The following is a 16,820-nucleotide window of genomic DNA, read 5'->3' as shown; positions in this document are numbered from 1 at the left end:
AGTCTACCAATCGAAATGCAAGTCTTCTCCAGAAACACCCTGCCACACCCCGGACATAACGTTCTATCTGTGGTATGGGCAGCCCTTAGCCCAGTCAAGTTTATCATTAATGGAGTTGAAAGACAAGCCACATACTGCAAGAAGATAACCAACAAAAGATTAGTATCCAGAATGTATAAAGGATTGGTAAGAGAAAGCCAGACAACCTAAAAGAGTAAAGAGGACAAAAGATACGAAAGCACATTCATAATGGAAAACCATAATGGCCAATCAACATACTAGGAGATGATCTGCCTCACCAGCAATCAGGAAATCCAAATTCAAACAATAGACCATTTCCTATGCACTAGTTTGACAATGGGAAAGATCATACATAACAATGACAGTGAGGATGTGGAGAAATGGAACCACGCACACACTGTCGACTGGAGTGTAAACTGGTATAACTACATTGAAGAGCAATTTAAAAACTTCTAGAAATTTGCATATGTTCCTATCCTATGACTCAACAGTTCTGCTTCTTAATATATATTCAGATAAAATTTACATGGGTGTAAGAATCCATGTGCTAGGGTTTTTTGCAAATTGGTTTGCAATATAAAAAAACTAGAAACAATTCTATCATTCATCAACACACACATGGCTAAACAAACCATTTATTCCTTCAATGGCATAAAATATAAAAGTGAAAGACCTAGCTGTTCATGCAACAATACAGATAAATCTCTAAAACCTATGCATGATGGAAAGCAAGTTGCAGAATACATGGAGCCTAACACCATTCATTTACATTTTGAAACTACAAAACAGTGCTACACATAGTTTTTTGAATATATACACATTTGGTAAAAGTATAAAAACAAGTATACGAATGATATTCACAAACTATAAAACAGTGATTATTCCTGGAGAGAGAGGAGAGAAGGGAGGTGGGACTTTAGCTTTAAAAGATTTTATGACTTAAATATGGCAAAATGTAACATTTGTCAAATGTGAGAATTAGGTTCATGAGTGTCTGCTTTATTATTTGCTAATATGTGAAATATTTCATAGTTGTACACTATTTTAAAAATCACTAGTAGCTTGCCTTTTAAAAATTATATGTTGATATACTCAACTGTAAATAATATTTAAACATGCAGGAGTAAGCAGAAAACAAGTCCTCAATTTACCACTTCCTTCTCCAAATCTTTTTCCTCCTTGATTAACTGCTGACATTTAGCACGTATCATTTCTGTGCATTTCTATATATATATGCATGTGTGCAAAAAGTTCTTTTGTACATAAGTGAATATACAGCAAACATATATGCTGTGACTTGCTTTTTTCACTTGATTATACACACACACGTATAAAGGTTGAATATCCCTTATCCAAAAGACTTGAGATAAGAACTGTTTCAATTTTTTTTTTAATTTTGGTATATGTCCACTATTTACTTACCAGCTGAGCAACCCAAATCTGAAAATCCAAAATCCAAAATGCTCCAATGAGCATTTCCTTCGAGCTTCATGTTGGTGCTCAAAGTTTTGGACTTTGGACCATTTGGACTTCTGGATTAGGAATACCTAATGTGTATGTGTATATATCCTCATTCTTTTAAACTTCTGCATAATATGCCAGAGTATGGATGGGCCACATTTTAATTGTAAGCCTAAATTTGGAAACAGGCTGTTTTAAATTTTTTTGTTTTGTTTTTTTGAAACTGGATCTCACTGTTGCAGGGCTACAGTGCTGTGGCGTCGTCATAGCTCACTGCAACCCCAAACTCCTGGACTCAAGTGATCTTCCTGCCTCAGTCTCCCTAGTAGCTGGGACTACAGGTGTGCGCCACCACACGGGCTAATTTTCTATTTTTTGTAGAGATGGGGTCTCACTCTTGCTCAGGCTGGTGTGGAACTCCTGGCCCCAAACGATCCTCCCACCTTGGCCTCCCGGAGTGCTAGGATTATAGGTCTGAGCCACTGAGCCTCCCCTGTTTTGAATTTGTTTTTAATTACAATGTTACAGAAATTTCTGTACACATATCTTAGTACACATTTGTTAGTACTCTTGTGAGCATTTGAAAAATAGACTGAATGATATACATATTTTAAATTTTGATAATGTCCACTTTTCTTTCAAAATGGCCCTTATAATCACATGTGGTGGCACTTGCATGTAATTCTAGCTACTTAGATGCCGAGGGAGGGGAATCATTTGAGCCCAGGAGGTTGAGTCTACCTGTGCAATACAGAGATTTCAAAAGATTAATTTTTTTTTTTTTTTTTTGAGACAGAGTCTCACTCTGGTGCCCGGACTATGGCATCAGCCTCGCTCACAGCAACCTCAAACTCCTGGGCTTAAGTGATCCTCCTGCCTCAGCCTCCCGAGTAGCTGGGACTATAGGCATGCACCACCATGCCCAGCTAATTTTTTCTATATATATTTTTAGTTGGCCAGATAATTTCTTTCTATTTCTAGTAGAGACAGAGTCTCGCTCTTGCTCAGGCTGGTCTTGAACTCCTGACCTCGAGCAATCCACCCGCCTCGGCCTCCCAGAGTGCTAGGATTACAGGCGTGAGCCACCGCGCCCGGCCAAAAAAGATTAATTTTTGAACAACAGTCATCTCCAGAATTTTCAATTGTCTCATCGGGGAACATAGTGTACCTCTCATTTTTAAGTGTTACAGCTTTTTAGGAAAATTGTCTATTCCCAGTTTGTTTGCTATTTATTATAAACAGGATCTTTTCCATTTTCTTTCTGATTGGTTATAGCTGATATATAGGAAAGCTATATTAATTTTGCATCTATCCACTTTTGCTTGAGCAAACTTACCATAAGAATTGGAATTTTCATTTCTTTGTTGAACTATGGCTTTGTGTTTACAGTTAAATTTTTTGCTTTGTCAATGAGTAAAAAAATTCCACCTATTCTTATTATCATGTGCTTTTTGGACACTACTGATGTTGAAAAATGCAACTACAGGCAAAATATAATAAGGACCAGATTAAACACAATTTGACGCAAATCTTAATTTTAATGTTCTGAATCAGATGTTATATAAACTATTTGCCATATTCCCCCAGCTTCAAATCTTCAGTGAAGGATTCTTCCCTACATATGCTTCCTAAATCTGAGTCTCCTGGTCTATAAAGTCCTGCTGGGCCTCTGAACCTAGATTATCTGCAATTAGAATTCATACACCTCACTTTCATTAGACTGCAATAGTCACAGCAAAATGTTAGATTTCAGCAACGCTCTGTAGGAACATGGGAGGCTTTTCAGCAAACTAACTAAATACAAAAGATTTAATTAGAGCTGGGTGCAGTGGCACATGCCTGTAGCTACTCGGGAGGTTGAGGCAGGAGGATTGCTTGAGCCCAGGAGTTCGAGGCCATAGCACACTATGAGCCTGTGCACAGCCACTGTGCTCCAGCCTGGGCAACATAGCAAGACCTCATCTCTAAAATAAATAAATAAATACAATAAAAAAAGGATTAAACGTTGACATTGTACAAGAGAGAAGTTAGGTACTTAGATAATCATCAACTCCAGTTTTTACAAATGGTTTACAAAATAAACTCTACATAGGTATAGTAGTTTACTTTCTCATTCTTCATTTTTCAACAAGCCAAGAACTCAGCAATTACTTTAAGTTATTTAATGAAACTATTAAATAACGAGTTAAAATAAATTTGAAATATAAATACATGCTATACAAGAATAGAGTACCAAATCTTTCATAGTTTTGTGACAGTCAAGCCTGTTTTTGATATGTTTATACACTTCATAAAAACTTTACTGAGTTGTCTTATGGCATGTAAGTATTTTATTTACCTATCTGTATCTACATATATCTTAAAGAAAATCTATAAGCCATTACCTTTAATAAAATAAATGTGTGAAATATTAATCCCTATTGCTACTAATGATAGCTAGTTAATAAAAAAATATGATGAGATATTTAATGTAAGTGAAGAATGGAACTAGGGAATTCAGGTTAAAGAAAAAAAATCTGTGAACTTCTAAAAATGTTTAATATTGAAACAATATAGAATATATTCTAAATTTAAATAATGTCAGCCAACTTCCCTCAAAATATATAATACAGACACTGAAACAGCAAGTCAGTGTATTTATACAGTGATTGTTCTGATGACTTTCAGTATTCTCTTATAAGAGCAAATTTCAAATTTGAAACAACTTACATTTTTCTCTAGGTATAATATCTATTTACATAATAAGAAATATAACTAAGAGATGAAAACTTATGCAGTGAAATTTTTGACATACATTCATTACACAGAACACTAACTGAGCGCCTCAAAATTATTAGGAGGGGCTGGGTGCAGTGGCTCACACCTGTAATCCCAGCACTCTGGGAGGCTGAGGCGGGCGGATTGTTTGGGCTCAGCAGTTCGAGACCAGCCTGAGCAAGAGCGAGACCCTGTCTCTACTAAAAATACAAAGAAATTATATGGACAGCTAAAAAAAAATATATATATATATATATAACATTAGCCGAGCATGATGGCGCATGCTTGTAGTCCCAGGTACTAGGGAGGCTGAGGCAGGAGGATTGCTCAAGCCGAGGAGTTTGAGGTTGCTGTGAGCTAGGCTGATGCCACGGCACTCACTCTAGCCCGGGCAACAGAGCGAGACTCTGTCTCAGAAAAATAAATAAATAAATAAATAAATAAATAAATAAATAAATAAATAAATAAATACTTAGGGGGCATTAAGGGGAGACTGTAGTTTAATGGCTCAATAATTCTGATAAGATTTGATCTCCTAAAATTAAATTACTTCCAAACATGATATATCATACCCAGCAAGGATATACCAGCATGCTTTGACAACAAATAAAACAGAAACAAGAAGAATATTAAATACTATTTCATAGTTCCTAGAATTCGATGGTAGAACACCAAGCCCTTTCTGCCCATCTCATCAGGAGCAGGACATGTGGAAGAAGAGAAGCCACTTAAGTTCCATTGATTAAAACAAAGAGAATGGGCCGGGTGCGGTGGCTCACGCCTGTAATCCTAGCACTCTGGGAGGCTGAGGTGGGTGGATCGCTCGAGGTCAGGAGTTCGAGACCAGCCTGAGCAAGAGTGAGACCCCGTCTCTACTAAAAATAGAAAGAAATTATCTGGCCAACTGAAAATATATACAGAAAAAAGTAGCCGGGCATGGTGGCTCATGCCTGTAGTCCTAGCTACTCGGGAGGCTGAAGCAGTAGGATCGCTTAAGCCCAGGAGTTTGAGGTTGCTGTGAGCTAGGCTGAAGCCACGGCACTCACTCTAGCCCGGGCAACAAAGTGAGACTCTGTCTCAAAAAAAAAAAAAAAAAACCAACAAAGAGAATGGAGCCATAAATTACATTTTCACAATAAAATCTAACTTGGTCTAAATACAGCTAATTCTAATAAGGTCATATTATATAGATTGCTCAAGGGCCACTATTTCCTAAAAACTTTGGGATTTCTTTATTCCATAGTGACCCTAGGTGATTTGATATTTTATTCCTCTATTTTCAGAAGAGCGATAAAAAAGTCTTTATAGGAACACAGAGATTCTATCTTTAAAAAGAAACTGTACAATTATTTGTTAGCTACAGAAATAATTCCAGTGCTTTAGGAAACAAAGGCTACCTTCTGTGGCGAACTGGTATACACTGTAATTTTTTGACCAGCTGAATAGTTTAGGGACTAAATGTCAATTTAATCTAATAATTGCATTTCACATGAGAGAAAAACTCACTAACTTGTCAAAATACTGTATTCTCACATAGTTATTGTAAGACCAAATATTAATTAAGGTCAAAGAGAAGTGAATGGATTTCTCTAAGCATTTATTTTACTGTATAAAGTTTGATTTTCAATGAAAAGGAAATGTCTTCTTATCTATTTTCCTTTAGAAATACTTAACTATGTTCTACACTTCTCAGCAATATCCTTTTAACATGAAATTTAAATATGAAGCTCTTCTCTAATTCATTCATTTTCAATATGCCAGTTCAGAGAAAACTGTCTACATTTCCAGGACCTTTTGCCAGAGTTATATATTTTAAAGTTAAAAAGTACAAAGGCTTGTTTTATCATAGAAAATTCACTGCTTCTGAGTTGGTACATCACAATATGGCACATTTTCTATAAGAAGGTCTTTCCTAGGAACCAATTCTGAAAGAAAAACAGTAAGAGAAAATAATATCATTAAAATTAAGATTAAATGCAAGTACACTCATTTCCCTCTAAAATTTATAACAGTAAAATATCTAGTTTTAAGGTGAATCTCCCAGGGATATTTTATTTCAGTTGACATCAAAGGTGGAGTCTTTGATTCTAAATGGAAACAATTGGATTCTCATTTCCGATTATATAAAAACACATATGATCAACTCAACTCTTTATCATTTATTTATTAAATATAACGAATTAAATAATTGAACAGAATTCAGCTAAAACTTACATTATTGGACATCTAATTACCAATTACTGATAATTAAAATGATGGGAAAATTTGTTTATGCAATCTATTATAGAAAAAGCGAGAATGCTCTCCTAATTTAAAGATCCCAAATTGTATAGCTGGGGTCCCCAACCCCAGGCTGCAGACCGGTAGCAAACCTGGCCACATGACAGGAGGTGGGTTGGGAGGTGAGCAGGGCGGGAAGCTTTTTTATAACCGCTCTCCGTCACTTGTCATCCCTGCACACTACCCCCCCTCCACCATGGAAAATTTGTCTTCCATGAAACCGGTCCCTGGTTCCAAAAAGACTGGAGACTACTGTTTTATAGAATAATGGTTCTTAACCAAAGACGTTTGGGTTGTCATACCAAATGGAGAATGCTACTGGAATTTAGTGGGAGCCAGGGATGCCAAACCTCCTGCATGTGTAGGACAGTTTGACACCGCGAAGAACTGTCCTATCCAAAATACCAATAGTGCTCCCACTGAGAAACATCGTTAAACAACAAGAAAAAACTGTTGAGTCCTAGGTAACAACTGCTGGAGTTAAGATAAAAGCTCTTAGCAGTAACCCAAACAGCATGGCACTGGCATAAAAACAGATACATATACCAATAAAACAGAATAGAGAACCCAGAAATAAATCCACACATATATAGCGAACTAATCTTTGACCAAGGTGCCAAGAACATCAGTAGGGAAAGGACAGTCTCTTCAATAAATGATGTTGAGAAAACTGGATATCCATATGTGGAAGAATGAAACTAGGCCCGTATCTCTTGCCATACACAACAATCACATCTAAATGTATTAAAGACTTAAATCTAAGACCTGAAACTATGAAACTACAAAAGAAAACATTGGGGAAATGCTTCGGGACATTGGTCTGGGCAAGGACTTCTTGAGTAATACCCCCCCCAAAGCACAGGCAACCAAAGCAAAATTGGACAAATGGGATTACAGAAAACTAAAAAGCCTCGGTACAGCAAAGGAAATAGTCAACGAAGTGAAGAGATAACCCAGAGAATGGGAGAAAATATTTGCAAACTACCCATCTGACAAGAGATTAATAACTAGACTATATAAGGAGCTCCAACAACTGTCAAGTGACAGGAAAAAAATAAAAAATCTGATTAAAAAATGGGCAAAGTATCTGAATAGACATTTCTAAAAAGAAGACATACAAATGGCCAACAGGTATATGAACAAATTCTCAACATCATTAGTCATCAGAGAAATGTAAATCAAAACTACAAGATATCATTTCACCTTAGTTAAAATGGCTTTTATCAAAAAGACAGGCAATAACTGGCAAGAATGTGGAGAAAGAACTCTGATACTTTGTTGGTAGGAATGTATATTAGTGCAACCACTACGGAAAACATATGGAAGTTCCTCAAAAAACTAAAGCTAGAACTACCACACTACCCAGCAATCCCACTGCTGGGTATGTATCCAAAGCAGGGGAATTCAGTGTATCAAAAAGATATCTGCACTGCCATGTTTACTGCAGCACTATTCACCATAGCCAAGACTTGGAATCAACTTAAGTGTCTATCAATGGATGTATGGATAAGGAAATTGTGGTGTATATATACATAATGGAATATCACATAGCCACAAAAAGAATAAAATCCTGCCATTTGTAACAACATGGATGGAACTGGAGAGCATGATGTTAGGTGAAATAAGCCAAGCACAGAAAGACAAATCTTGCATGTTCTCACTCATATGTGGGAGCTAATTATTAAAAACAATTGATCTCATGGAGACAGAAAATAGAATGATGGTTACCAGGGACTGGGAAGGGTAGAGGGAGGGGGAGATAAAGTGAGGATGGTTAATGGGTACAAAAATATAGTTAGTTAGATAGAATGAACAATATTGATGGCACAACGAAGTAACTATAATCAACAATCAGGGTATCCTTTAAAATAACTAAAAGAGTGGGAGTGGAATGTTCCTAGCACAAAGAAATGATAAATGCCCCTATTACCCTGATTTGATCAATTCACATTGTATGCCTGTATCAAAACATCACATGTACCCTATAAAGATATACAACCATTATGTACCCATAATTATTATTTTTTTCATAATTATTAAAAATTTTTAAAAAGAGGAAAAAAAGATGAAGCTCTTAAGATACAAATTTTTGAGGGGATGCATAATTTCTGCCTCTTTTTTCCAGAAAAGCTGAATCCAGATGAGCTATCATAACGAAAAAATGCTTACACAACATTCTATAAAATAACCTGCCTATATTCTTCAAAACGTTATGGTCATGAAAGACAAAGACAGACTGAGGGACTGCTCCAGATTAAGAAAGACTAAAGAGACATGATGACAGCAATGTGTGATCCCTGGTAGGACGCTGGACCAGAGGGAAAGTTTTTATTCTTCTACCATAAAGGGCATTGTTAGGACAAATGGGAACATTTAAATGACAGAATTACATTAACGTTCATGTCTTGGTTTTGATAATTATACTGTGGTTACATGAGGGAATGTCCTTGTATATTTATGCAATACACACTGAAGTACTTTTAAAGAAATATACCCGAAAGTATTTCTCCAGAAGATCTAAACCCAAACGGACTATCATAATTTTAAAAATGCTCATTTTGGGACAAAGAGGTATTATATCTGCAACTTGCGTTCAGAGTTCAGGAAAAAACTGAGGGAATGATGATACAGCAAATGTGGTAAAATCTTAGCATTTGTAGAATATGGGTAAAGGAAATTTTCATACCCTTCAACTTTTGTACCTTTTCTGTAAATCTGAATTACTTTTTTTAAAAAAGTTTTTTTAAAAAAAGATATCACTAAAACAAATTTAACCCAAAAAGAAAACTGAAATTTTCACTTAAAAAAAAAAAGAACTGGTCTAACTAAAAAAATGCTATTAGCCAGAAGGTAAATCTAGCTTACCTAAATGAAAACCAGTTAAATAAATATTATTTAACCATTGTTTATATTTCACTTGCTTTTACCAAATCTTTGGATGTTTCATCAGAGAATAAATTATAATGTAGGTTTTAACCTATGAAAAATAGCAATAATTTCACGTATCAAACATATGTGCCTATTTTATATCAGATATTACATCAAAAGGTGAAGATACAAAGATGAATATATAATAGTCTCTTCGGCTTCAAGGAATTCATAATCTAATGGAAAAGACACACAGACAAACATCAAATTATAGCATAATAGAATGTGATACAAAAATGGTACACTACTTTTATGGGAGAATGGAAGAATAAATGGCTAAATCCACCTATATTATTTTAGAATTTGTTCAGCTCTGAATAACTGAAAGTCCAACAAAGAATGGCTTAAATAAGTAAGGAATTTAAATTTCTCACATGTTAAGAAATACAGACTAAAGCAGTCCTGAGCTAGTACAAGTCCTTAGTATCACTAAGGACCCAGGCTCTTCTTTCTTCCTGTTCTGCTACCCTCCTATGTGTGGTTTCATCTTCACTGCTGCTGTACATCACACCTGCACTCCAGGCAGAAAGAAGAGAGGAGGGAAGAGCGCAAAATGAGAGTGCCAGCTCAGCCCACTCCTTTTTAACAGAAAAACAATGGCTTTCTTGGAAGAAACACCCAGCAGATGCTTATGTAGGCCAGAAAGGTGTCGTGTGGATTATGTTTCCAGTAACTTCCACATGCAAGTAGCCACAGCAAACATCTCGAAACAGTTTTTAACCATGACGATTGTCATCCTTTGGTAACAGCCTCTGCATTCTGCTCATCTCCCTAACCCTGACCTTTCAACAGTTTTGAATGTCATCTTTTTTTTTTTTTTTTTTTCTGACACAAGGTCCTGCTCTGTCGCCTGCGCTAGAGTGCAGAGCGGCAATCTCAAACTCCTGGGCTCAAGCGATTCTCCTGCCTCAGCCTGCCTCAGCTTCCCGAGTAGCTGGGACTACCGGTGTGCACCACCATGCCCGGCTAATTTTTCTATTTTCAGTAGAGATGGGGTCTCCCTCTTGCTCAGGTTGGTCTTAAACTCCTGAGCTCAAACGATCCTCCTGCCTCAGCCGCTTGGAGTGCTAGGATTATAGGCGTGAGCCACTGTGCCTGGCCTATCAAACGTCCAGTCTTTTATTGTTGTGCCCAAACATACTTTGCAGAATAAAAACAAAATATAATGTGAAGTGAGATTCAGCTGAAGCCCCTCCAGGAGTCTGGATGCATAACGAAGGATTGTTAACTATATTTTCATTTCCTAAAATCCAAAATCTCCTGAATTAACTAATTATAGAATAAAAGGGAAACAAATAGACAGTCTAGGTGGGTGATAAATGATGCCAGAAAAATGTAGAACCACAAATTTATGATAAAAATACATAGTTGTACCATCTTCATAACTGCAGTTTTGCAATATAACCAGGGGTTAAGATAAAAAAGAAAAAAATAAGCTAATAAATTTAGAAAAATCTGGTAAAACTGAGTTTCATAAATCAGCGTTATAAACTGTTGTCTTACAAATATACACAATATATACCATGATGCCTGGCAAAATGAAGGTGTTTTATTACCCAGCATTAAAACTGCTGTAATTGTTCACTATTTTAAAACACATGGCAGTCAGAAATCATTTTTCTTTAGTTTTACTTACGCAGTGTATTGTGGTCTGTGTGAATACCTTGTATAACAGATGTTCTGAGCAACAATTCAACATCGGAACCTACTTTCATTAGCTGTTAAGAAAAACCAAACAGAATAAATCCTTTGTGTATTCATATGAATGTACTGTTTTTGAAAACTATAGTTTTACTATAATTTATTTTTAGGTAACATAGTAGTTCCCCCTTATCCATGGTTTCAGTTACCCATGGTCAACTGCAGTCCAAAAATATTAAATGGAAAATTCCAACAATAAACAATTTATACGTTTGTGATTGCATGCCATTCTGAATAGCATAACACACACTCACGCTGTCTCATTCCATCTTCCCTGGGATGTGAATCACTGTTTGTCTGGGGTGTCCATGCTGCATACGCTACCTACCCCTCAGTCGCTTAGTAGCCGTCTCGGTTACCAGATCAATTGTTGCTGTGTTGCAGAGGTTTATGTTCAAGCAACTCTTATTTTACTTAATAATGGCCTCAAAGCACAAGAGTATTGTGCCTAATTTATGAATTAAACTTTACCATAGGTATGTATGTATAGGAAACACATAGTATCTATAGGGCTCGCTACTACCAGTGGTTTCAGGCATCCACCGGGAGCCTTAGAACATATACCCCAGAGGGTAAAGAGGGAACGACTTTTAACTTTTTATGACCATTCCAAGTGGTACAGAAAGCTTAGACATTTGTATAGTTTTAACTTTTATCTCTCCATTTCATATTTTGTTCCAAAACAGATTTATGGTATTTTTTTTGTTACAATTTGTATTTTAAAATGTGTTTAAAATGCACATTTTTGGTGGCAGGGGTGAATCTTTCTTTTATAGAGTTAGATATTCTGAACACTAGAAAGAATATTGGTTTAGAAGTCAGAACACTTGAATTCCAACTCTGTCTCTGTCATTAAGTGTGTGGCCTTGGGTTAATCTCCTATTCTCTTTGAGTTTCAGACCTAATCAAATGCTATGGACCCCCGAGGGACCTTGAGACCCTTTCAGGAATCTGTGAGGTCAAAATTATTTTCCTAACATTATAGCCTTCTGCATTGTTTGGGTTGCGAGCAGATAAGTAGAGCTTTCTCCATGGAAATTCCATTTTTACTGGAAAGAACCACTGACAAACCAAGATTATTCAGACTTAGCTACTTGGCAGACATTTTCTTGAAAAAGTAGAGTGTGTTGTTTCAACGAAAACAACTGATAGTATTTGCTGACAATGATAAAATTGAACATTTCAAGCAAAAACCATAATTCTGGAGAGTCTGTATCCATCATGGTGAGCTTAATAGCCTTGCAATACTTTTCTGATAAGATGGATATTGATATTAATAGATGTAATTTAAAAATATTATATAATGAACTATGTCAACATTTCTGTATTACTTAGTAAACCTGTATGTTCTAAATCATCAGTGCATGGAGTTACAAAATCATGCATGGGTGAAAAATCCATTCAAAGGGAAATGTTGATGAAAATCCACTGGTCTGCCTTGAGGGCATGTGAGAGAAGAACATCCCATGAAGAGACAATGGCCTAAAGACTCTGAGACAGGAAAGTTCTTAGAAAGTTCAAGGAGGTTCAAAGGCAGCACTGAGACTGGAAGAGTTAAGGGGGATATGGTTCATATTGGGGCGGTAACAGGAGTCAGATGACACATAACCCTGTAGACCACGGTGGGCCCTTTAGATTTTTCTTGGAATGGGATGAGAAGCCATGGGGGTTGTGAGTAGAAGAGTAAAGGGAAACGCCTTTTTTTAAGAGACAGGGTCTTGCTCTCTTGCCTAGGCTAGAGTGCAGTGGCACAATCATAGCTCACTGCAACCTCCAACTCCTGGGCTTAAGCAATCTTCCTCCCTCAGCCTCCTGAGTAGCTGGGACTACAGGTGTGTGCCATCATAACCAGCTAATTTAAAAAATTTTTTTCCAGGCCGGGCGCGGTGGCTCACGCCTGTAATCCTAGCACTCTGGGAGGCCAAGGCGGGTGGATCGCTCGAGGTCAGGAGTTCGAGACCAGCCTGAGTGAGACCCCGTCTCTACTAAAAATAGAAAGAAATTATCTGGACAACTAAAAATATATATAGCAAAAAAAAAAATTAGCCGGGCATGGTGGCACATGGCTGTAGTCCCAGCTACTCGGGAGGCTGAGGCAGTAGGATCGCTTAAGCCCAGGAGTGTGAGGTTGCTGTGAGCTAGGCTGAAGCCACGGCACTCACTCTAGCCTGGGCAACAAAGTGAGACTCTGTCTCAAAAAAAAAAAAAAAAAATTTTTTTTCCAGATGGGGTCTCTCTGTGTTGTTCAGGCTGATCTTGAACTCCTTGCTTCAAGGGATCCTCCTGCCTTGGCCTCCCAAAGTGCTAGGATTACAGGTGTGAGCCACCATGCCCAGCCAGATATGCCGTTTTTAAAAGGCTCACTCTGTCTTTAAAAGTATTGCGAACAGGCTGTAGGGAGTGAGGGTGGAGGCAGCGAGGCCCCTTAGGAGGCTGTTGTAACAGTCCAGAGAAAAATGATGGTGGCTTGGACTAGAAGATAACAAAGTGGAGGTTGAGAACTGGTCAAATTCTGGATATATTTTGAGGGTTAAACCAATAGGATTTGCTGACAGATTAATCTAATCGTGAGAGGAAAGCAATCTAGAAAGTACCAAAGTTTTTGGTCTGAGCATTCAAAGGAGGGAACTGCCATTACTTGACATGGAAAAGGATGTGGGAGAGGAAAGCCTCACCTTCTGACACCTGGGAAGGGGCTTGGCAGGGTAGAGAAAGCAGAAAAAAATGGGCCTCCTTGCCCAGTGGAGGGACACAAACTGAGTTGAGACATGTATCTAAGGCTGGAAACAGGGCTAGATAAGGAACAAGGGATTCAGGGAGATCAGAGGGGATGAGCAGGAGTTGGTCTGTATGAATCCTGGGGCCAGAAAAAAAATCCATTGCTCTAACATACAACAGAGTTCTATATTACAACTAACCTTGAAGAAATTACCACATGTTGAAGTGTAGTACCAAAGAATATTCACAATTATCTCAAAAGCTATTATATACTTCTACCCTTTTCCAACTACACGTCTGTATGAGGGTGAATTTTCATATACTTCAACCTAAAAACATATTGCACTAGACTAAATGAAGTAGATACGAGAATTTAGCTGACTTCTATTAAGCCAGCAGATATTAAAGAGATCTGCAAAAATGTAAACCAATGCCACTCTTCTAAGTTTTTTTAAAAATAGTTATTTTTCATAAACATTATTTAACATGCAATGGGTTTATTATTATTATCTTAAAATGAATTAATCATATATATTTTTTAAATTTCTAAGTTTAAAATTTCTAATATGGTAAATATTGATATAATAAAGCTTTTTGGGGTCCTCAATTTATAAGAGGGTAAAGATATCTTGAGACCACCAAGTTTGAGAACTGCTAGACTAGCAGATGCCTAAGACTCCTTTTGGTACCAAGACTTTTGAACCCTCTAATAATGACAATGTAATTATCTAAAAACTACTAAAAATATTTGCAGAGTTGCAGAAAGAACAAAATATACATTTGTATGTAACAAAAATCTAACTCCTCGATTGCTTAATGTTAAATTAATGTTAAGTAACATGAATTTGGGAGCGTATAGTTCATTTTCTCAGTTTAGGTGATATAAACAGAACTCAATCAAAAAATCCTTAATCATAATTTCAAAATCTAAAAATAATTACCATATTGTTATTAATCAGTCTACTAAGTATTAATAGCAAATAGTACAATCTTCCTCATCTACCTTTTAGCCTCTCTTCAAGTCATGACTTGATTATACTGTCATCTTAACTTTTGCCATGAATAAAAATTATATATTTCCTATTTGCTCTAGCATATGTTTCAGCAAAATCTTTCCCTTTTTTCTTTTTGTTATAGAGATGGAATACTTAGGCTATCTCCTTTTGTCTCATTAGCTTGATTATTACAGGTATATAGTATTTCAAAAATAGTGTTTTTCTCTAAATAAACATAAATGCATTTTATCAGTTTTTTTTTTACTTGTGGAAATTCTATCAGACATGGAAGAATTCCTCTAATTTGTATTTTCCTTTTTACCAGATCAGTTCTTAGAATCATAACTACCCTACAAATAATTTTCCATTTTTTGTTTTCTCTCTAAGAGTCCTTTCCTTTATACTAAGTTAGACACAGGAAGCTCAGAACAGAGATAATGTGTATATGCCAGAATACACATGATACAGGAAAAGAATCGTTGTGCATTTCTTCAATGAACCTGTACTGGGTGGACTAGGGAGCTCACAGAAGACTAGTGTCAGTAGCGTGTCTTCACCCAGAGCAAGTGACCAAAATGCAAATAGAGAAGGCAAGCAAAAATAGTTCAGAAGCTGTTTGTGGCTATTTATGTCATTGCCAAGATGGGAATTAAAAAAAAAAAAAATCAAACTGCCCAGTTGAGCTAAAAGAGCAGAAGTTCCCTCTGTAGTTCTGAGTTAATACAACACTCACTCTCCCTAGTTTTAGTCACTTGCCTTAGGCGAGATAGAATTTCTGGGGTTTCTGGATTGGTTCAGCTGCTCTTGCTTTGACCATGGCTACTTCCATATTCTTTTCACGGGACAACTTGCTGTGTTTTGGGTGTAGGTAGGCAGGTAACCCTGAGGAGGTGAGCCATACCAAATAAGTGAAGGTTATCTATGGTTGTGATGGCTTTAACTACCAAGTCATCATTTTTATTTCACATGACTCCTCTATTTTCATCATTTCCTTCCTTTTTGCCAAGAAAATTTTATGTGTTTTATTGTAATTGAAAAACTCAATTACTGTACCTCTTCTATTTTCTTAGGAGAAGTCTCGTTTTTATAACTTTTGAATTCTTCATTTATCTTTATTCTGGCTGCTAGAGAGAGAAAAAATATACACAGTTATTTGCTTTTCTAATCTATAATTTCTATCTCAATAATTTATGTTATTCATTATATTATTCTGTATGAAAAACTACTTCTCTAGAATAAGAAATGGTTTTGTCCCCATAAAAAACAAAACAAAGCCTAAGAATAAGAAATCTCTTGGAGAGCTTTTGACAGGCTGCCAAATTTGTAAGTGAACCTACTATACACCTTTGACCTTTGGTAATCTAAGTTTTTTTCCCCTGATTTTTACTTGGAAATTCATTTGTGTACCTATAACTATTCGATTCCAATAAATCCAATCTAATGCTTTATTTCTATACATCTAAGGATTTAGATTAAAATGTCTTTTTTTTTTTTTTTTAAGGCAGAGTCTCACACTGTTGCCCAGACTATAGTGCAGTGGCATAATAGCTCACTACAACCTCCAATTCCTGGGCTCAAGTGATCCTCCCACCTCAGCCTCCCAAGTCGCTGGAACTACAGGCATGTGCCACCATACCTGGCTAATTTTTTTTTTTTTTGAGACAGAGTCTCACTTGGTTGCCCGGGCTAGAGTGAGTGCTGTGGCATCAGCCTAGTTCACAGCAACCTCAAACTCCTGGGCTTAAGCCATCCTACTGCCTCAGCCTCCCGAGTAGCTGGAACTACAGGCATGTGCCACCATGCCCGGCTAATTTTTTCTATATATATTTTTAGTTGTCCAGATAATTTCTTTCTATTTTTAGTAGAGATGGGGTCTCGCTCAGGCTGGTCTCGAACTCCTGACCTCGAGTGATCCACCCGCCTCGGCCTCCCAGAGTGCTAGGATTACAGGTGTGAGCC

At 36.8% G+C, this 16,820-nt stretch overlaps 1 protein-coding gene across 3 annotated transcripts in view; it reads right to left on the bottom strand.

The window, feature by feature from the left end:
• The window catches only part of LYRM7 (LYR motif containing 7), a 52,838-nt gene that overhangs the window by 24,959 nt on the left and 11,059 nt on the right, over nucleotides 1-16,820 (bottom strand). The window contains exons 3-5 of one of the 3 annotated variants that reach the window (XM_045550710.1): nucleotides 15,915-15,985; nucleotides 11,084-11,165; nucleotides 5,332-6,164 (exon numbers count right to left, since the gene is read on the bottom strand). In XM_045550710.1, the coding sequence (XP_045406666.1) occupies nucleotides 6,094-6,164; nucleotides 11,084-11,165; nucleotides 15,915-15,985 (224 nt within the window). In that variant the 3' untranslated portion in view covers nucleotides 5,332-6,093. Of the gene's footprint in view, nucleotides 1-5,331; nucleotides 6,165-11,083; nucleotides 11,166-15,914; nucleotides 15,986-16,820 lie in introns of those variants that run through there. The other 2 variants (XM_045550711.1, XM_045550708.1) reach the window with 2 other exon arrangements.

The sequence above is a fragment of the Lemur catta genome, chromosome 5, assembly GCF_020740605.2.
Source record: "Lemur catta isolate mLemCat1 chromosome 5, mLemCat1.pri, whole genome shotgun sequence".
Lineage (NCBI taxonomy): Eukaryota > Metazoa > Chordata > Mammalia > Primates > Lemuridae > Lemur > Lemur catta.
Note: the sequence above shows the minus strand (reverse complement) of the source record. Positions and strands in the feature narration are given on the sequence as shown.